General features: G+C 49.7%; 6 protein-coding genes across 6 annotated transcripts; 2 read left to right on the top strand and 4 right to left on the bottom strand.

Moving 5' to 3' along the window:
* Nucleotides 1-47: 47 nt before the first annotated feature.
* LOC111069132 (endoplasmic reticulum transmembrane helix translocase) lies at nucleotides 48-4,481 on the bottom strand. The gene is made up of 7 exons (XM_022359031.2): nucleotides 2,324-4,481; nucleotides 1,344-2,265; nucleotides 1,063-1,259; nucleotides 864-1,006; nucleotides 665-797; nucleotides 454-597; nucleotides 48-388 (listed from the first exon to the last, which is right to left on the bottom strand). The coding sequence occupies exons 1-7, from the start codon at nucleotides 4,337-4,339 to the stop codon at nucleotides 269-271; spliced, it is 3,675 nt and encodes a 1,224-aa protein (XP_022214723.2). The 5' UTR covers nucleotides 4,340-4,481; the 3' UTR covers nucleotides 48-268.
* Nucleotides 4,482-5,485: 1,004 nt separating this feature from the next.
* On the bottom strand, nucleotides 5,486-6,571 carry LOC111069151. The gene is made up of 2 exons (XM_022359054.2): nucleotides 6,261-6,571; nucleotides 5,486-6,197 (listed from the first exon to the last, which is right to left on the bottom strand). The coding sequence occupies exons 1-2, from the start codon at nucleotides 6,425-6,427 to the stop codon at nucleotides 5,618-5,620; spliced, it is 747 nt and encodes a 248-aa protein (XP_022214746.2). The 5' UTR covers nucleotides 6,428-6,571; the 3' UTR covers nucleotides 5,486-5,617.
* Nucleotides 6,572-8,075: 1,504 nt separating this feature from the next.
* Nucleotides 8,076-8,876, bottom strand: LOC111069112 (exosome complex component CSL4). The gene is made up of 2 exons (XM_022359007.2): nucleotides 8,618-8,876; nucleotides 8,076-8,551 (listed from the first exon to the last, which is right to left on the bottom strand). Exons 1-2 carry the CDS (start codon nucleotides 8,777-8,779, stop codon nucleotides 8,099-8,101), a joined length of 615 nt encoding a protein of 204 aa, XP_022214699.2. The 5' UTR covers nucleotides 8,780-8,876; the 3' UTR covers nucleotides 8,076-8,098.
* Nucleotides 8,877-8,921: 45 nt separating this feature from the next.
* On the top strand, nucleotides 8,922-14,054 carry LOC111069109 (nuclear pore complex protein Nup160 homolog). Its single transcript, XM_041593800.1, has 12 exons — nucleotides 8,922-9,106; nucleotides 9,177-9,276; nucleotides 9,331-9,828; nucleotides 9,899-10,080; nucleotides 10,151-10,572; nucleotides 10,643-11,312; nucleotides 11,378-11,483; nucleotides 11,545-11,706; nucleotides 11,776-12,018; nucleotides 12,098-12,216; nucleotides 12,278-13,405; nucleotides 13,473-14,054. Exons 1-12 carry the CDS (start codon nucleotides 9,025-9,027, stop codon nucleotides 13,997-13,999), a joined length of 4,239 nt encoding a protein of 1,412 aa, XP_041449734.1. The 5' UTR covers nucleotides 8,922-9,024; the 3' UTR covers nucleotides 14,000-14,054.
* On the bottom strand, nucleotides 14,000-15,281 carry LOC111069111 (replication factor C subunit 3). Its single transcript, XM_022359006.2, has 2 exons — nucleotides 15,125-15,281; nucleotides 14,000-15,055 (listed from the first exon to the last, which is right to left on the bottom strand). Exons 1-2 carry the CDS (start codon nucleotides 15,182-15,184, stop codon nucleotides 14,045-14,047), a joined length of 1,071 nt encoding a protein of 356 aa, XP_022214698.2. The 5' UTR covers nucleotides 15,185-15,281; the 3' UTR covers nucleotides 14,000-14,044.
* A 524-nt stretch (nucleotides 15,282-15,805) lies between these two features.
* Nucleotides 15,806-21,330, top strand: LOC111069149 (MPN domain-containing protein CG4751). The gene is made up of 6 exons (XM_022359052.2): nucleotides 15,806-16,240; nucleotides 16,318-16,678; nucleotides 16,739-16,826; nucleotides 16,886-17,055; nucleotides 17,137-17,385; nucleotides 17,448-21,330. The coding sequence occupies exons 1-6, from the start codon at nucleotides 15,911-15,913 to the stop codon at nucleotides 20,600-20,602; spliced, it is 4,353 nt and encodes a 1,450-aa protein (XP_022214744.2). The 5' UTR covers nucleotides 15,806-15,910; the 3' UTR covers nucleotides 20,603-21,330.
* Nucleotides 21,331-21,668: the final 338 nt, after the last annotated feature.

Genomic DNA, 21,668 nt, shown 5'->3' with positions numbered 1-21,668 from the left:
TTACTAATTGCAAAGTAAAGAAAATCAAAGAAATACAAAAATTTAAATAAAATTAGAAGTTTCTTTTCTCAAGAATAAAAATGCACCAAGACATGGCCGCTAATACAATTGAAATGATTTTTTTTTTTTAGAGTTTGGGAAACCGACGCCTTGCCTTAAGGGTAGTATTATAATGAAACGAAAAATTATTTATTGATTTGTGGAACGTAAGATTTTTGTGAGGTTTTTGCCTGCCCCCTTTTGTCTAGTACTTAAAATCTAAATGGTCCTAACAGTTCAACACTTTGGACTTGCGACGCGTCTCCCCGAACAGGAATGAGCAAATGCGATCCAACAGAAAGGCACCAATGATGTCAATCATCAGGACAGCGAGCAATACGCGACGGAACTATAAAGGTAATTGTACAAAAAAATAAGCTGAGAAACTCGGAAAAAATGCGGCACAATACGTACATCTGTGGGGAAATCAATAATTTCGAAAAATTCCGTCAGATCGGGCACCAGGCCCGTGGACAAAAGCAGCACCAATGCGGCTGAGGCGCCAATGGCATACACCAGCATGCGATTAGAGCGCAGACTCTCCATGAATGGATGTCCCTGTTAAGTAAATAATTATATATTATAAATGTAGCTCCTTTGGGACAGGCATCCTTGCAGTTCCCACCTTATAGTTGACTGCAATGGTGGCCACCTGCAGTGATATGCAAATAATGTAGACCGTGCTGCTCACAATGTTTGGATCGTATTTGGTCTTCTCCTCGGCATCCATATCAATATACAGCTTCACCTTGCCCACTCTGTAAGAAGAAGAGGGAGCAGTTAATACTTGGAATGGGAAAGAGAATTATTTGATTTCCACGCACCTTGGTGGTGCCAATTTGGTGGCTTCACTAGTCAAATAATAGAGCGTGCCGAAATGCACAGCAAATTGCGAGAGGATCGTGGAAATCGTGTAGAAATTAAAGATGTTTGGCAGTGGTGCCACCTTGGACAGAGTTTTCAGTGGCTGCAAAATTAAATTTGTAGTACAGTGAACGGAGGATTTCATGTAAATTTATGTACCTTGGATCGAGTGATGAACAGAAAACAGGCCGCTATAAAGATGCCCTGCATGGTGGCCTGAGTGTCGCTGAATTTGATGCCATCAATGTACAGCACGGATTGGCAGTAGGCCTGAATGAGGGCATTCAATGCGAGAATCTTGAACATCTGCAGTGTGGTGACCAGAGTGCAGCGTCCCTGCTTGATTATGTGATTGACTGGTACGAAAAAAACAATAAAAATAATAAATAATTATCAGAAATGTCCCTAAAAGATGGGAGAAACCCTCAAGCGTTACCCACCGCACATGATCGATGACGATTTGCTGGTAAACGGCGCTGCAATGGAGGCATCTCCCAGCTTAACCATCGACTGCTCTTCCATGTCGCGAAGAGCGTTCTGCAGGCGAGCCTGCGTATTATTGAGATGCTCCTGCCGCCGGCGCAGGGCACGCTCTCGAGGACTCAACTGTTGGTTGACATTGTTGGCAGCGGCGGCGGCGGCGGCCGTGGCTGCAGCCGCTGCTGCATTGGCCAGCTGCTGTTCCTCCTCGGTGCGCTTGCGCTTTGCTGGCGCACTGGTGAGCAGTGAGACGCCCACATTGGCGTGCTTCAAGGCGCCCACATCGTTGGTGCCGTCGCCACACATGAGCGTGCAGAAGCCCAACTGTTTCAGCGTGGTGATCACAAACTCCTTCTGCTTGGGCGCAAAGCGGGCACATACCGTCACCTGGGGCAGCAGCTGACGCATGTACTGGGGCTGGTTATGCTGCAGATGCAGCAGTCCCTCGCCGGTGATGCACAGATCGTGTGTGGCCAGCATGAGAGAGATACTCTTGCTGCGGCTGCGCTCGTCCAGCATATACGACTGCTCCCCATCGACGGATATCCAGTTCCAGGTGTCTCTTTGCTTTGCTGGCTCGGGCGGCGTCAGAATGAGAAGCTTCTTGCGTGTGAATCGCAGCTCCTTGGCCACATGGCAGGCAGTCAGGGGGCTGTCGCCCGTAATCATTACCACCTTGTGCGAGGATTGAATGAGTTCTTTGATCACAGACTTGGAGTCGGGTTTCATGGGGCACGAGATGATCACAAAGCCGGCAAAGGTGAGATCGCATTCCACTTCATCGCGCTTCAGTTCGCGTATTCTCTGAGCTCCCAGGCTGCCGAACTCCTTGATTCCTAGTGCCAGGACGCGGGCTCCACGACGAGCATACTCGAGATAAGTCTGCAGAGAAATATTCAATTTGGTTACTCTAATTGACTCACTCTTAATGTGCACTCACCTTCTCATAGTCCGATGGCACTTCACGCAACATTTTCTGAATGATTTCGGGCGCTCCCTTGACGGCGCCAATATGCCTCACTTCGTTGGAGTAGGGCATCAGGTAGCCAGCGAGGACGGACATGCGCTTCAGGGACGACGAGAAGTGATAGCGTTGGATGATCTTCAAAGGCTTTAGCTGCGCCCGCTTCGGTATGACACTGTCCATCTTTGTGAGGTTCCAATCAACGGCTGCCAAGGTGGCCTTCTCGAGCGGATCGCCCACCAGTCCATCGTCCAGCAAGGCCAGCGAGTGGCAGCAGGCCAGCACCTGTACAGTGTTCGGCTCTGCCTGCTCAATGGGCACACAACTGCCATTCGGTGTCAGCCCCGCAATGCCCTCCACCATGAGGTTGTCCGTGGTCAGCGTACCCGTCTTGTCGAAGCAGCAGATCTGAACCTTGCCCGCAAACGGAATGCGGAAGGGTTCCGTACAGAACACAAACAATTTGGTCAACTGAATCAGCGACGTATTGACGGCCAGGGTGAGCTCAATGGGCAGATCGGGCGGTATGATGGCCGTCAGAATTAGTGTGCACTCCAGGAAGAGCTTGTAGCGATTTCGCTCCGGATCCTCGCTGCCCTTGACCCACACATAGGAGGCGGCGGCCACCGCGAATACCATGAGGAAGGCAATGAACGCAAAGGTCTCCTTGTTGTTCTCCGTCGCCCGATTGGCACCGAACAGAATCGTGCGCAAGAGTTTGCCCTGCGATGTGTTGAATCCCGTGCGGATCACATAGCCAATGCAGCCACCATCCGGTGCACGCAGCGATTCCTTCGTGGGTGCCGTATGCTGGACCACTTTGGTGCCACCAAAGAGCACAAACAGCTTGCCATCACCGTCCACATCCAGTTCGGTGTCCAGGTTATCCAGCGACTCCAACGATTCCTTCATCAGCGGCACCGATTCGCCCGTCAGCATGGATTCATCCACAATGCAGGTGCCGCGCAGGATAACCAGGTCACAGGGCACAATATTATCGTTCTGGGAGCGGGTCACGGACACCAGATCTCCAGGCAGCAGCTCGTCCGAGCCAATGTGGCGCCATTTGTTCTGACGGAAGGCATAGATCAGGTACGGTTTGTTGCCCATTTTACGAATCTCGGACATGTTCCGCAGCTGCTGCTTCACAATAGTGCACTCGAAGGCAATCAGCATGAAGAGCGTGAACAGGGAGTAGTACCAGTAGTCGTCCATGCACCACAGTCCCACGGAGAACACTTGGAACACAAAGAACGGGGCCGTGGCGCGCTCGAGAAAGAGTTCATGAAACTCTGGCACCACCATATCCATCTCGTTATTGCCATACGTGGAAGTGGCTCGCTTCACGGAATCCTCCAACTCCAGTCCTCGGGAGGCGGCATAGTTTCTGAGCAGTCCGTTCACGGGGAATTCAACGGCTCGGAACGTTTTCCTATCCTCGTTCCACACATATTTTGTCTTCTGAAAGACCAGAAAATACTGCGTTGAGCCATCCTCCAGCTTGGCGGTGCGGATCGGAACTATCTTTGAGTTGCCATTGTTCGCTGTGGGCACCACCTTAGCGAGGACATTGAGGGCCGGCAGCTTCGTTTTGCGGCAGGTGAGAAAGGCCAAGACGTGAACGCTCCAGTAGCAGAAGAGTAATGTGAGAATGTGAAGAAATGCTATGGCCAGAACGGCTATAAAGCCAATGTCATTCCAGGCAATGGTCGAGTCCGTTCGTGTCAGGTTTTCCGGCGAGATCAACTCTTGACTGGTAGCCACATCCACATCCCCGCCGCCGTACACGTAGATGCATAGGTATAGGGCGGTCAGGTATAGCGGGACAAAGGGCAATACCACGCCGCTCAGTGGCGTTGGAATGCGCACGTGTAGGGTCACATATTGCACCAGATCGTCCAGGTTGCCGGCCGTCGCCCCGTTTTTGGAGAGCCTTTGGTTTGAATCGATGTCGCCGGCAGCGCCTTCGGTTGTTTCGTCTCTCGTACTCATGGGTTTAGCCTGGTGCTTTCAGTCTCCGTATGTGTGTTTTCTTACAAATTAAGTACGATTCTTTACAGAAGTTTCATAGCGGCAAAAACAAAATGTGAAAAAAAGAAGCAACGTCGTCGAGCCAAGAAAACTGTATTGTCAGCTGGTCCTATCGATATATACATATCGATATATTGCATCAGCTGGTTAATTTCGTTCGCCAACACTAAAGTGGATGAAACCGTACTTAGTCAGTATATACATTTTTGAGCTTATTAAAAAATTTTACATTTTACTTTTTTGTTACATCTGTTATCTACATCTGCATCTACTCTGCACTGAACAAGGCAGAGTGTGCGAGCGAGAAAGAGAATGAGTAGCGGGTCTCTTGCTGGAGGAGGTGAAACTGAAAATTAATTTCTTCATTCTGGCTATAAAATCTTAATCAGATTCGGCACTCTGATAGATATGATAGATAGTAATCCTCGTTTTTAGTTTTACCATATCTTTTAAATTGTGTCTGCGGGCGGACTGCTACACTTGTAACAGTGTGATATGACATGAGTCTGGAAACAAAATTTGGTTTCTCCAGCTCTTATAGTCTGTGAGATCTAGGCGCTCATCAGGACGGACAGATAGACAATGCTATATCGATGCTGATCAAGAATATATATATATACTTTATGAGGTCGGAAACGTTTCCTTATCGGGGTTACACACATCCACATTTAACCACAAATCTAATATACCCCTTAACTCTTTTTGTGTACGGGTATAACAAATACAAAATCTTCTTTTTTCGCGATCGAAGATTGGTTTTTCCAAAATTTCCTTTCGTAAAAACATTCTTCTGGCAAATACGAACAACTGAATAAAAATTTAAAACAAATCTGCCCTGCCGTTCTCACGTGATGATGCACTATACATTTTTAACTTTTCGAGAATTTTAGCGACACCGTCCGCTATGTCGTTGAATACACCGTTAGGCCGTGTAGATAAAAGTAAAAGTAAGAATTAATTGATTAAGTAATAAATAAGTAAGCATGTTATTCAGTAGTAAGTAATAAGTAAGAATTAAATTAAGGAGGTAATAAAGGAATTAGAAAACGTCATCCCAAAGTGCCACAAAAGACATTCCTAGACATTGAAAGCTGATTAAATGCAACCAACTTGTATTTAAGTTTAATTAAAGCATACATTTGTAGAGTTACGAAAATAGGAAACAGTATTTTTGCACAAGCCAACACACACACGCATGCACAAGGGGGGGCTATCTGATAGTATGATGTGGAATGATACTCATTCATCGAGAGTATCCATGGGAGACTTCATGGATGGGTCAGTGGGCTTGCCAGCCGCGGCAAAGGCCATCTGTATGTTTGTCTGGGACTCGCGCTTCGGAGTGACCCGCTTGTGTTCATTGGTGAAGCTTACACTGATGCGTCCACTGCCACGGACGCCGGACATTGGTGGACGCATGAGTGGCGTGGACAGGCGAGAAGCAGCTGTCACTGCGGGTGGTTGTTGTTGTTGGTGGGAGGGGGCGTTTAATGAAGGACTGACAGATTTCATGGATGTCTCCTTTCGCACATCCACGACGAGCGCCTCACGACGTGCATTATCTTGGAACTGCTTGACGCGATCCTTCATTTCTGTCTCGCGCTTAATTTCCTTTGAGATTTCGGCGCGACGCTTGTTCTCGTACCGTTCCATGGCCTGCTGATCGCGCTGCTTGTTGCGCTCCACAATCAGATCGGCGATTTCCAGGCGCTTCTTCAAGAGTGCCTCCTTGTCCAGCTTCTGAAACATCTCTGGCCAAACGCCCTTCTCCTTCTTAACCAGCACGATGCGTGCCTCGTTCTTGAAGATGCGACAGAAGCTGAACAGATCAGAGGAATTATTATCGGAGGAATCAATGGAAACTATGTATATGGAAATTCACCTGGCCATCTCGTCGATCTCTTGGGCCAGATGACGCTCAAAGAATATGGGTGGATTGTTGAACTTCAAGTACTGGGGCAGCAGGACAACGTCCGGCTTCCGTGTCACCAGACGATTCAGTTCAATTGAAATTTTGATGTCCTCCTCGGTCTGCGATATCTGCACCATGATGAGCTTCGCTTCCGTTGCCGGTATGCTGTCGTCCTCGCAGGTTATTTCCGACTGAGCAATCGCCCGGTGCTCAAACTTATGTTATAGGCTGCCCAGAATTTGTGAGAGTTCGTTCAGGCTGACAACTGCGACAGGGCCAACACTACAATGGCATACTACCCGCACAACTGTTCACTTTGGAGTTCACATTGGTTCGATTTACTTTAATTTGAATATTAACCAGTCTTCGAATAGCCAAGCCGGCCGCCCTGCCTATCGACCAAACAACGATTGGCCATGCACATCCATCCCCCTGATTGGGACTCTACCGGGACTTTACGCCTTCACTGCCAGACACACACCTGTAACATTTTATGCATTTGCATTTTTTGGCAAGACAAGATAACGTGGCCCAGTCCAGGCCCAGGAGCCAGCTAGGAGCAGCTATGCCTGCTATGCTCCTACTCCTCTGATTGAATTAGTCGCAGCTCCAGCACGCGAAGCGAATTCCTATTTGCATAGCACATGCCACTCAATAACAGTTTCCCTCGACATTGATTGGCAAACGGGCTAGTGTTTTATGGAGCCCATGCTATGACGCGTACATATATTACCATTTATTTGACTTATTTGATTCCTTCCTCGATATTGTGCTGTGTAAATTAGAAGCTATTAAAGGAACGACAAATGTTTTGTTTTGTTTTGATTTGTTTAGTTGGCGCGCCCTTTCAACAGAGTTTTATAGCTGATGAATGCAATGATAGATTGCATTTTCAATGCATACATGTCTATGTGCAGGTGATGAATGTGGATCAACAGAGCCCTATGAAGAATATAATATAACGCAGTATTCATATAGGCTATAGTATCAGGCAGAGCAACAGATTTATATTCAACATTTCTTCTTTATGGCATCCCTGATAATATTCTACGTTTCCAGTATCATACTTGTACGTACTTCACTTTTCTGACAGGACATTGTAAACTGAAGATACCCTCTGAAGAAATTCAGGCAGCGTTTCCAACCGATTCTGCAAGCTAGAGAAAATCGCAGATGGCAAGAAAAAACCTCAAATTGCCAGGACATCATCTTAATATAAAGGACAATACGAAGCCATCAATCCAACAAACATTGTTTCATTTCTGTAAGAGTTGCTTCAAGCTTAAAAGAGGCAAAAATAGATCTCAAAATGCATCCCTGTTGAATATATTCCAAATCATGAGTTCGCTTGATACACCTAATTGTCTGCCCAATACCCTAGTTTCCCAATCAAATAAATATTTACTACAAATAATACATTTCAATTGGCATGAGAACCGTGGAAACCAACCAAGATTAGTTATGAGAACTAACGAGGTAGCTATGGTAACTTAAAGTTCATTCACTTCTTTCCAAGGGGTAAATTTTGATGGCTTTTTATAATGAAATGGCAAGGAGCAGAATTAATCTTAAGAGATCAGAATACGCATTGAACAAACGCATACAATGGATTTGATCAATTTGTATGCTTCTGCCGCCTGCTTATATATCAAATTGTAATATGTTCCTATAAACAATAATTATTACAAGTAACTATGGAAATATAATGAAAGTATAGCCCCAATATAAAGCAACGTTACAGAATTAATTACCGACTAACCGACAATGATTAATATTTCTTTCAGATCTTTTACAAAAATTACTGAGAATTATTTGGCATTTATTGAACTTTCAGGCAGAACTTTAGCCACTTTGCGGGGCTCCTTAATGGTAGTCAGTGGACACTGCATCTCGCTCCAGCCCACCGGGACCATAGGAACTCGGGTTTTACGGGCATCGCTGGCATAGGCAACCACCACACCGAGCTCCGTTTCGGCAGTGGTTAGAAGAAATGATTGTTCCATTTGATTGATGACACGCGCCAGGATCACATCGCCGGGCTTGAACGACTTGTATATGTCGACACGATCCTTTTCCGTTTCCCGCACATCCTCCTTCCGCAGCAGCCCTCGATAGCTGCTCTCCAGCAAAACGTTTCGCACACAGAATATGGCACATTTGGCGAACTTTGGTGTTGTGACCAGCACGCGGGCAGTGACGACGTCTCCAGTAGCCGGTATGGTCAGGTGGAAGCCCGGCTTGTGAACACTCACAACCTGGCACTGCAAAAAAAGACAAATAAATCGGTTGCTTCAATTTGTTGGCAGCGGTGCCACCGGCAAACTTACGTTCTCTCCAGATTCTTCAATATTCACGACCCCCGATTTGGAGGCGTAGACGTAGCCGTTCTGTTCGTACGTGCCTATGCCCAAAACCACACTGTCTTCAACGCGGCACAAGCGTTCTCCTGGCAAGCACACAATTGTATTTTCATCTCCTTCTGAACTCATTTTTCTAATACAAGCCGCAATTTGTTGTCAAAATAATATAAATAAAGCCGCAGAACGAACACATGTGTGTGCAGGGAATACCGATAGTATCGATTACACGTGCTGTTGTTGCTTGCAGCAATTATTCTTCTTGTTTTTCCTCGTTGCCCAACACACAATTTGTTGAATGTGTTTATGTTGCCGGTTGTGCCGCCAATATTTTCTGTTTTTCCGGTTTTAATTATAATTTAACTCCGAATTTCAACATGTATGTCAACATGAGCTATCGCGAGGTTACCACCAAAAACCTGAAACCAGCGGACTGGACCGAAGTTAATATAAATACAGGTGGGTGGTCACACAGATAAAGATTGCCAGACCCTTTTCCATTCATTACTTCTGTCTGGTCTGCCAGCAGAAACACTAAACACACTGCAGGATACCAAAACATTTGAGATATCTGGCGGACATTGCTACAAAAATAATAATGTGCAGTACAGGAATCGATTCATATATTGGTAAGTTTTCCGATGAGCAGCTCTTGAAATGCAACTAATAATGTTTGCTTGAAGGCGGACGAACAAGGAGGTGCTGGAGCTAGCTGAAATTAGCCTGGATATATCGCTTGTGAGAAACCATTTGCGTCTGCGCTTCACCGACTCGGCTGTGCTCAATGTATCCCTTACGGAGCACCACAAAGCCATCACACTGCTGGTCGTCACCGTGAGCAGTGTCCATCGCTACGTGTTCCCACTTAAGGTGGTTGGTGAAAACGCGGGCACTGCCGCCGCCGGACAAGACGATCTGCAGTCGCAATCAATCTTTTACGATGTGAACGAAAAGATCGACGATCCGAGCGCCTTCTATGTTACGGATGGACTGGGCACGATGCCCACTGTGGCTGCTTCATTTATGTCGGAGCACGCCCAAGTGGCCTACTTTGCGGTGGCCTACCAGAGCAAGCTGGTGCTGCACGTCATGAACTGTGTCACTGGCTCCACGGTGACGCACGAGGTCAAGGAACCGCATCTGATGCCTCGCTTTCTCTCCAGCCTCACGGGCGCTCTAATGTGAGTGTTACAGATTTTGGCTCATGCCAACGCCCCGATTTAATGTTGTCTTTTGCTTCTGATCTTTTAGTAGGCGAGCGGAATCTGTGGATGCGCCCAATTCGATGGAGTTCAGTGAAATCGATGGCAAGACGTATCTTCTGGTGGTCTATAGGAGCAACGAGCTGCGCCTTTGGGCAGTGGACACGATGCAGACAGTTTCCACCATTAACTGCTCTGGCGGCGCTCAAGGTGCACCGTCAGCACAAGGACGTAAGCATTATAATTGCAAACCTCCTACTCTTCCAGCTGGTAATTGAATCTTGGGTTTATTTTTTCGCAGCGCAAACCAATCAGATACGAAAAATAGACGATCAAAACTTTTGCGTATTCCTCTCACACGACGATGGGGCCGAGTTTGTTTGCGTGCATCTCGATGGGACTACGATGCCAGATGGAAGTGCCAGAGACCTCGAGTTTATTGTGAAGCACACGGTTGTGGCGCCCCAAATGGATCTGGCCGATTTCGATGTCACCCTCACACACATCTGGGCTCTCTGGAGCAATGCCGAGGGGGATTTCAATGTCTCGACGATATATGTGGGCTCTGATCAGGCTATCGAATGGGTTTCCTCGGTACTGGAGCCGCCACCAGATCGTTATTGTCTCACCATGGAGCAGGGTATTGATCCGCGCGAGGCCTACTGCTCGTACATCTTCCATCCGGGTCGATTTGATCGTACGGTGATTACCAAGGCCTTATATGTGAGTATCCCCAGCTGTAGCCTGAAATGCACGTTAATCTTGATTGTTTTTTCCCCCCTCCAAAAAAAAGATGTTCCGACGCGTCAACCTGCAGTTCGATGTTAGGCAGCTGTCGATGACCGTGCTCAAGGAGCAGGTGTGCCAGGCCGTCGAGGATGAGATCCAGAACGAGTTCAAAGAGTTTGTGGTCAGTGACGAGGAGTATCTGGAAGCTGCCACACGGCTGTGGGATCGTTTCTATTCATGCTGCGAGCAATACCACATCAAGTACTCGGAGCCCATTGGTTTGTCCATTTTGGGTCCCATGGATGCGGCATGCCTCATTAGGCGGCAGTCCTTTGCCCTGCTACGGCCGTGCGAGCTGCTGGAGCATGTACTGCTCATTGGAGAGCAGACCAGGGATGTGGCCTCAATACTGGCTCCATGCTTTCGCAACGATCACACATTGTCGCAGGCAGTCGCTGAGCTAATGAGGATCATCACTCAGGTGGAAAAGTCGCTGCCAGAGGATGTCAAAATGGAGTTGGATAAGAAACTCTATCAGCGCGAGGCGCCCATTGATCTGGTGACCAAGCTTGTGGGCAGCAGCATCGATGATGATGATATTAGTCCCACCCTGCCCATGCACACTGTTCAGGAGCTGAAGAAACAGCTGCAGAATGTCACAAATCTGCAGGATGCCGTCGATATGCTGCTGAATATTCTGTGTGTGATCGAACCGGATGCCCCGCCGCCACAAGGTAGAGATTTATAGCTTAGATCGATTGAGGCATATTGTTTCATCCTTCGTTTTCCTTGTGTACAGACTATGCCAGATCCACGCGTTTCCTGCTGCCAACTGGCGCGTTGTTTGGCAGCGAGTATGGCATATCCATTCTAGCCGAGACGTTCAAACAAATGGCTTTGATACGGTGAGTAGGGGGATACCTTCTCCATTTACCCTCGCATCTAATTATTGCATTCCCTTGGCAGCTTTTCTGTCTGCCGCGATCTGCTGATTCTGCTGTGCATTATGGAGGAGCAGGATGGAACAGACAGTAATGGCCTGGTGACGGCTGATAACTATATGCGATCGTACTATACGCTCGTTTGGATGGCCGTGACGCCCATTTCCTCGAATACACCAGCTGGATTGTAAGCCAAATCGCCCCCCTAAAAACTGAACCATTAAATAATTTCTAAACGTTTTTGTGTATATTACAGTGAGGCTTCCATACAGCGCTTGAATCGCGCACAACTCTTTGATGGCTATTCCCGACCGTACTCGAGTCATGTGCGTGGCTATGGCAATGATCAGACCACGCTGCTCTGTTTATTCCTGCGTTCCAAGGGCCTGTTCAGTGCTCTGGCCAAGCTGCTGTCCAAGGCGGGCATGCAACTGGAGACGGAGCCAGCGACGTTGCGACAAACGCTGCTGCAGCTGGTCACCTACACCAATGAGATGCTGTAAGTGACGCGAAGCTCTAGCAGCAGCCAAATTTTGTTTACTATATTTATGTGTATTGTATGTCTGGTTGCCTTTCAGTTGGCCCGAATCTCCTAGCTATGTATTCCCAGAATGGCTCTTTGGCACATGCCACCAGATAATTGTGCAGGACTATGTGCGCCTGCTAGCCGTCTGGTGCGAAAAGAAGGCCCATTGTCGTGAGTAGTACGTCGCAGACTGTCATTTTCCCTTTAATGAGATTTTCTCTCTTCATTGCAGGCACATTTATGCTGGCTGTTTCGCTGCTGGATTGTGGCGAGACACAAAAGGCTGTGCTGCTCTTTCAGGATACCGCTGAAAAGGTGCTCGATGATGCATTCCTCATCGAGCACGTGCTGAAGAATACACCGCTCCACGGCCAGCTGAAAGAGAGCCTCGAACTGGGCAATGATGATGGACCATCGTTGGAGGACAAGAAACAGGCGGTGGTTCATTATTATCTAAAGGTCATACAGCTCTTTGAGCAGTATTCGGCCGTGGACTACATCATACAGCTGGCCCTTACGGCCATAAGCAAGCTGGGCGAACGCGATCCACAGCTGCCCATGTTCCAATCGATCGTTTTCAACAATCATATGCATCTGGGCCACTACGAGGAGGCGTATCACGCATTAATTTACAATGCCGACATATCTAGGCGCAAGGATTGCCTGCGTCAGTTGGTGGTGACGCTGTTCCAATGCAAGAGCCTGGACCTGCTCATGAAGCTGCCGTACAATGGCCTGCAGAACGAGTTCGAGAATATTGTAGAGTCGCGTGCCCGGTCGATGAGCATCGATCAGAATGAAGTCTATAACTTTTTGTATGCCTTCCACACGAGCAAGGGAAACATGCGCAAGGCGGCCACCGTCATGTACGAGCAGGCCATGCGGCTGCAGGTGAGCAGCAATGCCCCCAAGGCACTGGACAAGCGTTGCTCCTCGCTGCTGATCTGTGTGAATTGCCTGAATCTGGTCGACAATCGGTACAGATGGATAGCCAAGCCAATCATTGGCGACGAGCGAGTGTTGGCCATGGATGTGGATAATGAAGATGAGGTGCCGCCAAACGACGATGAAGTGCTGGTCCTGGAGCTGGCCGACATACGGCGCGAACTTGTGTACGTTGAGGCGCTAAAGGAGCTCTCCCACTACCGCAAGGACATAGCCGCCTATGAGGTGGCAGGAGCTGAAGAACTGTCCTATCTGCTGAGCAGCTATGGCCTGTATACGGCTGCCCTGAAACTGTCCCGCGGGCATACGTTCTCTGTGCTGCCGACATTTGAGAGTCTGGCCGCAGCCTGTGTGAGCGCCACCGAAGAGAAGGACACCGATGCCTGGGCCTGGCTGCAGAACAACGATCTGGCAGGTGCATAAATCTGGCAAAGCCATTAAAATTCAATCGATTTAATCTCTGATTGCTCTGCTCTTTCCAGATCTGCCACATCGTAATAATGCCGCTGATATGGCATGGTCCCTGCTGCAGAAGCTGATACTCGACAACGAGCGCAAGGACTCGACGCTCATACGCAAGAGCGTCGTTAACCGATTGCTCACAATGAATGCATTTGTGCCCAAGTGGCTGTACGACTCCTACAAGCTGAACAATTGCCGCGAGCTGTTGCATCTGTATGTCCGGCACAATCGTTTGCTGGAGGCCGCCGATATGGCCAGCGAGATGATCTGTGCCATGCTTGGCGCTGGCAGCGAATACTTTGATTTCCAGCAGTCGATCAATGTGACAACGCCGCAGCTAGCATTCCCCATTAACACAATGGATCTGCTGCTGCACGCCCTGAAGGTGAATGGCAAGGAGCACTCCGAGTATGAAGTGGCCTGCGTACAGCTGGAGGAGGATGTGGCCAGATACATTGAGACAGTCAGCCGCACCACATCGGATAAAATGAAAATGGCCATTTTACGGAATCGCGAAGAGCTCCAGCTGCAGACAATACGCCAGTAATTCAGTTTAAAAAAGATTATAAAGTTTATTTCGAATTAAATGTGCTTAAAAGTCATCCGTCATCAGCAACTCGGACATGAACTTTTTGTAGATGTGCATAAATTGGGCCACAAAGGCCTCCAGGTGGAAGATGTGCTTGGCGCCGTTCTGCATTCGATGCTCGTATTCGGTGGCCAGCTCCAGAGTTCTTGCCTTGATGGACATATCACAGTTGCTCACGAGATGTTCGACAAGACCACGAAATATCAGATTGGGTGGCACGCCCTGCGTCAGCAGTTCGTACAGGCGATCGCGAATCTTCTCCAGTTTGGCTGGCGTCTGCTCGCTGATGATCTGTGCGGCAGTTTCACGCAGAAAGACCTGCCAGTCCAGATCGGGGATTTCCTGCTGCGCCGTAAACGGTGACTTGGCCACCTTGGCGGCCTCGAGCATCAGCAGAGCGCGCCTTAAATTGCGCTCAGATTTGTCCACCACCCGTTTGGCCAGCTCGACGGGCAGGGCCAGGCCCTCGCGCTTGCAGGTGCTCTGCAGAACGGCTGTCATCTCCGCCTCAGAGGGCGCGGCCACGCGAATGCCCAGGCAACGCGATCGTATGGCTGGAATGATGCGAGAAGTCGAATTGACCGACATTATGATGCGGCACGTGGCCACGTACTTTTCCATGGTGCGACGCAGAGCGTGCTGCGCATCCTTGGTCAGCTCGTCGGCCTCCGAGATGACAATCACCTTGAACTCCCGCTGGCCATTGATTTCGATTTGGTGGGTCTGGGCCACCTGTTTGATCAGATCGATGACCACCGTCCGGTCGTACATGCCCGCATCCGACGGGTTCACCTCCAAGTGGTAGTTGCTGCTGACAGTCATTACCTCGACCTTGCGATTGGATGGCGTTGTAAAGGTCATTGTTTCGCTCCTCAGTCGCTCCACGCCGGCTCCATACATTTCCCGGAGCAGGCACATGATGCGCGTCTTCTTACCGGCGCCAGATGGCCCGTAGAACATAAGGTGAGGGAAATCGCTCTGCTTGCATAGATTACGCAGGTTTTCGGCTTGTTCCTGGCAAAAAAAAAGTAGAGGAAAATGCATTGTTTTTAAATGCATTTGAATGTTGGCGGCGTTTTTTACCTTGTGAAAATCTAACTTTGCTAGTTCCCGCGGCCGGTATTTGTCCACCCAAAGCGCCATTTTATTTAAGCATGCGAAATATATAGCAAAATCTGATATTTGTTTTGTTGACTATTGACAAGCGCGCTTTTTTGCAGAATTCGATAAGCATCGAGTGTAACACTGATGCTATCGATGTTTCTGCAGCTCTATAATAAATCAACACTACTAATATATGTACTAGTATATATAATAATAATATATGTATACTAATATATATAATAATATTAAATCGAATATCAAAATTGATGAATATGATTTTCCTCGATATATTTCCGCGATATTTTGAAAATAAGACCGTATATTTCGGTATATTTCTGAGGGTCTGACGGTCTGAGCTGTCAAACGATTGATAGTTGAGCCATCGATAGTTTTGAATGTTTTGAAAAAACAATCGATACTATCGTAATAGTATCGGGCTCAAATAATTATTCAAAACCCATTGAAACCTTTTAGGAACTTGTCCATTGTAAAAATTAGATGCCACCTGTCGATTTGCTTACAAATGTGTCTTCGTATTTTATAGCAGCCAATCCAAACATATCAAAAGCGCAACGACTATAGCTCGATACTATCATGATAGTCGCAAAACTGTCGATAGTAGAGGCTAGCAGTAAAATATCGATACTATCGATAGTGCCCTCGATGGTTTGACACCTCTATTGCTACCACATACACAAATTCTGCGGCGTTGAGAGAATTGCATTAATTTTAAGGCTTTGTTGATCAAATTCGAGACGAAGACGCATGGAGAACGGCGTGGAAAATGGCTCACTGGTCGATGGGGACCAAGTAGACGAGTCTGGCGAGAACCAGGTGGTAAGCAGCTCTGATGGTGAGGGTGATGGGGAGGGGGAGGTTCAGCAGCCGCCGCCGCTGCCGCTGCCGCAAACAACAAATAATTGCGAGGGGGTTGGGGAACGTGAATTGTCGGTGTCGAATGCCGCCGAAGCAGACCCGGATCCAGAGCCAGCAACGACTGTGGATATTGCAGCAGCACCCGCGACCATATTAGACGACAGTCTCTGTGAAAAGGATGTGGACAGTGATGCGCCGGACGACGACAACGACGATGAGGTGAGCACGCCCACACACACAAAAGCATACCTGTTCGTGTCTGCTCACAGTAGATACATCTACTCTATCAATTGTAGGCCAAGGAGAACTACGAGGGCTTCAATGGCACCGTCGGACGCAACGTAACGCTGCAAACGCTGATGGCCGCCAATGTGCTGCAGCCCGGCAAGGGTCTGATGACCATCGAGTACCTTGGCCAGAAGTTTGTCGGCGACCTGCTCTCCGATGGCAAAATCAAATCGCAAGAGACTGAAACGATATTTCTGACGCCCAGTGCCTGGGCCATGCACTGCAAGCGCATCATCAATCCCGAAAAGAAGAGCGGCTGCGGCTGGGCATCCGTCAAGTACAAGAACAAGAAATTGGACTCGTACAAGAACACCTATCTGCGGAAGTGTGCCCTGCAAAAGGAGTCCACACCTGATGACGGTGATCCAGGTAAAGTTTAGCAGACTGCTACCTGATGGTTAACTATTATGATACATTATTTCGTTGTAGATGCCGAGCGAAAGACAGACTCCCCGGAGATAATCGTGAAGAGAACCGTTTTCGCACACAACAGCATATCGAATCGGAATATGGTTCAGTGAGTATTTTCCATAACCTTTGGAAAGTCTGTAATTCTTATGGAGATTTCACTCACAGCGATGCCAACATGCTCATTGAGTCCGTGCCGTTCACATCTGTGGGTAAACTGCAGCCCTTTCTGATCACCATCAATTCGTCGGCCTTGCTGCTGGCCGACTTCCACAGCCATTTGACGGTGCGCGAGGTCTGCGGCTATTTGGGCGGCACCTGGGACATGAACACACACAGTGAGTCCGGCTCGCGCTTCCACATCTCCACAGTCTAAAGTCTAGCTCTAACCTCGTCTGAAATCTTACTCCGTTTTGCAGCTCTATCGATTACAAAGACATATCCTTGCCGCAATACGCGTTTCGATCGACAGCGAGCCGGCGAAGTGGAACGCGATGTACAGAAAATGATGATCCAGGATCAGCTGTTGCTGGTTGGATGGTATCACTCGCATCCCAAGTTCCAGGCGGAGCCCACACTGCGTGACTGTGACTCGCAGCTGGACTATCAGATACGAATGCGTGGGGCCAGCGATCTTACCTACACGCCCTGTGTATCCCTCATTCTTTGTAGGATAAATAAGCGCCCAAGCCATTGAGTTTATGCCTAATTCTTGAATCTTTTCTTGCAGCACCCTATTATGATGAGAATCCCACTTTGGAGTCGGTGGTCAAATGCATTTGGATCGTGCCGCCCAACGAGAACAAGCAGGCCATGGAGTACGGACGTCCCATGCTCATGCAGTACTCGGTGCTGCCGGACAAGGAAATACCCGAGGAGGTGCGCACAGAGATACAGCTGTGCGTCGATTACTACTCACAGTATCGCGGCGAAGTGGTCAAGTTCCGCAACATCTTCAACAACGATGTGACCTACAACGAGAAGCTGAAGAACACCTTGTACCCGAAATTCCCATCGAAGCAGAGCGACAAGGCGCTCTGGAACTGGATATGCGCTGTGCTGGACTGTGAGCAAGAGGATGATTTTATACCACCGAAAACCATTAAGATTATCGACAACGATGAGTTGGATGTGAAGATGGAGACACAGCCAAGTGCTGCGACTGCTGCGAATGAGTCCCCTAGCGATGTGAAGCTGTCATCGGCCAAGGAAGAGCCTCTCGTCGAGGGTGTGACAGCCATTGAGGAGAGTGCCCGCAAAGCGGAGGAGGAATCATCTGCCCAGGCCGAGCAGAAGGCGAGGGACCTCAAGGTGATGTCGCTGCAAGAGCAGCTCTGTATGCCATCCGGCCTGAACATGAATCCAGTGCGCATGCTGTCGCCTCTAGCGACACCCAATCCCACGAGCAGCTTACCCGCAGTTCTGCCAAATCTTGCGGCACCAGCAATGCCACCGTCGGCGGCCACCAGCCAGCTGCTGCCCCCACAGACGCCCGGTGGCGCAGTGGGTGCTGCTGCAATCGCCCCCTCAGCCGTCACCACATCAGCCCTGACTTCTGCGCTGACCGCCTCGCCGCGCGATAGCCCCATAACCATATCGAACTCTGCCAGTCCGGCCAAGTTCGAGGTGCCCGTGCGTGCCTCCCCATCGCCGGCCAAATCGGACGCCTCGTCCCACACGTCCACGTCCCGCACTCGAAACTCGCCAGCGCCCAGTCCGGGCAAGTTCAGTGTCAGCGATATTGCCCGCAACAGCCCCAGCATTACGCCCAACAAGTACGAGGCAGCAGCGGCAGCGGCGGCCCTGGTGCCACCAGCAGCTGCCTGTCTGCCCACGGCCAACGATCTGATGGCCGCCAGTCTGGCCCAGCTGGCCGGCCAGCTTCCGCCAAACTTCCTGCAGGCGGATCTGGCAGCCCTCTTCCAGCAGCAGCGCAAGGATTACGGCAACTCGTCGCTCAATCAGTTGGCAGCAGCTGCAGCAAAGGTTGGAGGCTCCAAGCAGAGCAACAGCAATGTGGCGAATGCTGCTTCCGCATCAGCAGCGGCAGCAGCGGCGGCTGCTCTGGGTGGTCTCAATGATCCCAATGTGGCTGCAGCGGTGGCCGCCTACTCGAACAGCTTCAATATGCCGCTACCCACGGGCTCGGGGAGCGGTGGCGGCGGCAGCAACAACCACAACAGCCACAGCAACAGCAAATCCAAGTCTGAGAGGTCCTCGAAGTCCTCATCGTCGTCGTCCTCCTCGAACTCGAGCTCCACCTCCAACTCGTACAAAACGAAGCTGATGAAGGAGCTGGACGAGCTGAAGAACGATCCGCTGAAGATGAGCGAACTCATCCGCTCCCCGGAGTATGCAGCGCTCCTTCTGCAGCAGGCAGAGGCGCTGGGAGCCACCACACTGGGCACCCTGGGTTTTGGCTCCGACTACAGCTATCTGACGGGAGCGGGACTCGGTGTGCCCACGGCCAGTGCGCTCTCGGCCAGTCAGCCCTCGAACTCATCGTCTGGCAAGTCATCGAAGTCGTCCCCATCGACGTCCGCCTCCGCTTCGGCAGCAGCAGCTGCGGCTGCCCTTAATGCGGACTACAATAACTTGATACAGGCCTCGAAGTTGCTCGGCTACGACTCCTACATGCAGCAGAGTAAGCAGAGCAACGACCTCAATGCGTTCCTGCAGCAACAGATGGCTGGTCTGGCCGCCGCTGCCATTCCTCCGCCTCCAGTCGCCAGCAGCAGCAGCAGCAGCTCCAAGAAGCAGCAACAGCAGCAGCAGCAACACCAGCAGCAGCAGCAGCAGCAACAACTACAACAGCAGCAGCAACATCAGCTCCAGCAGCAGTCGGCCCAGGCTGACTACACGGCGCTGCTGCAGACCTACACCAAGCTGTTCGATCCCAACAATCAGTTTGCGGCGGCAATGGCCTCCAACAAGCACATGGCCGGGGCCCACAACGAACTCTCTGCGCTGCTCAACGCTGGAGCAGGCGTCAGTGGGGGTGGCGGCGGCGGCGGCAGCAGCTCCAAGCAAAAGCAGAAGGACATGGGCAACGACATGCTGAACCAGCTGCTGCAGCTGGAGAAGCAGGACTCGGAGATCAAGGCGCTGTTGTATCGTCAGAATAAGGCTGCCGCCGACTTGGATGCTTTGTTTGCCGCACCATCGGGAGCTGTGGTGGGGGCCGGCGGCTCCTCGTCAAACTCAATGAAGTCATCTGGCTCGTCGGGCGGTGCTGGCGGAACGGGCGTGCCCTCGCCCTCGTCTCTATCGAGTCCGGCTGCCTACTACAATGCATTGGCCCAGGAGAAGATGCAGGACTATGCGGCCTTCTTCCAGCAGCAGCATGGCAAATATGGCATACCAGATCCGCTCTCGAAGACGACCCTGGCCGCCAACAATATGTTCATGTCGCCGTCGGCACTGTTCAAGATCCAGCAGGAGTCGCTGTCGGCCATGATGATGAAGCCACCGAAATCGACGACACCATCGTCGGCGCGCACACGAGAGTCTTCGGCCTCGCCGGCCCTGGAGCGACTGACCCCAACCAAGTCGGCTAGCAGCGGTGGCGGTGGCGGCGGCAGCAGCAACTCGAACTCTGGTAGCAAATACAACTTTAGTGCCGTGGATCTGGCCATATCGAGCGTGCCCTCGAACACACCGTCGCCGGCACCGTCCGATGGCAGCAGTGGCTCCTCGCACCGACGGCCATCGCCGGACCTGAGCCGACTGTACGGCGAGCTGGCGCCACCGGGCGCACTCCTCGGCAGCGGGGTGCCCAAGAAACGCATGGAGTTTGGTTCGGTGGCCGATCTGGCCGCACCGCCGCCAGCCAAGATGTCCAAGAGCAGCATGAGCGATGACATCCTGAACCTGTCGCACGATTAGGATCCTTGCCAACAGTAGCAGCAGCAGCAGCAGCAGCAGACGCAGTATTTCCCCCAGCAGTATCTATCCTCATACGTATCGTAACGTAGCACTCATAAGCGTACCAGTGTCGGTCATTTTAATCGTCCCATCCACAGTATCTTTCCGGGGGATAAATCCTTAAATCCTAATTCTATTTATTGGTTTTTTTCAACAATATTTCGCTTAAGTTGTAACCTCGATTAAGTGCATTTCTTTTTAGGTGTAAAGTTCATAGACGAAGCATATGAAACTCAGATAAGCTCTCCTTATATTCGTATATCCTTATTATATCCCTATTATATGACCCAATCAAAAATATGATTTCATAAAGATTCTGCCACGATTCATCCCATACCCAATACCATTCCCAGATATGCCGTGCATATTTGTCGGCATCCATCGTCGTATATTGCAGATTTCGCCAGTTCTGCGAGTGAATCTCCCGCTTTTACTCACGAGCGCTGCATGTCCTTAAACGTTTAATTTAATGTACTCGTACTAATTTAGTCTTAATTACTGCATAAAAGTACTTTAAGTATTTTAAATATATACAGACACATACAGAACCAGCCGACACACAAACGATCCGAAGCGAACCGAACAGAACGGACGGACGGACTTGAAAGACACATCAAACTGTATTGTATCTGCCTACCGCATAACTATAACTTTGAATCTTTGCCGCAATAAATTACACGACTAGTTACTTAGTTTACTGGTTAATTTACTACTTAAATGGTTTACTAGTTACTTAAGTTGGAGTGGCATTCGGCAAACTTATTGAACGGTGCATACTACAGCCATTCTGTAGCATTCCGCTGCTGGTCACCTCTCAAGCCCACCCACCGGTCTCCGATTTGGTATACCTCTGCTCTAGTATTTGGGGGGTATGATAACCAGAATATCCGCTATGCTAAGTCAGCCCATGATATGCCTCCCCAGTGGTTCAGTGCTTCGATTTAGATATTAGCAAAATCAAAACAAACTTGCTTGCTAAACAACCCAGGGGGGGGCTCGTATGTGTTGGTTGGTGCTTGCATCTGCC

The sequence above is a fragment of the Drosophila obscura genome, unplaced genomic scaffold (assembly GCF_018151105.1).
Source record: "Drosophila obscura isolate BZ-5 IFL unplaced genomic scaffold, ASM1815110v1 contig_200, whole genome shotgun sequence".
NCBI lineage: Eukaryota > Metazoa > Arthropoda > Insecta > Diptera > Drosophilidae > Drosophila > Drosophila obscura.
This window is presented reverse-complemented; position numbering and strand designations above follow the sequence as displayed.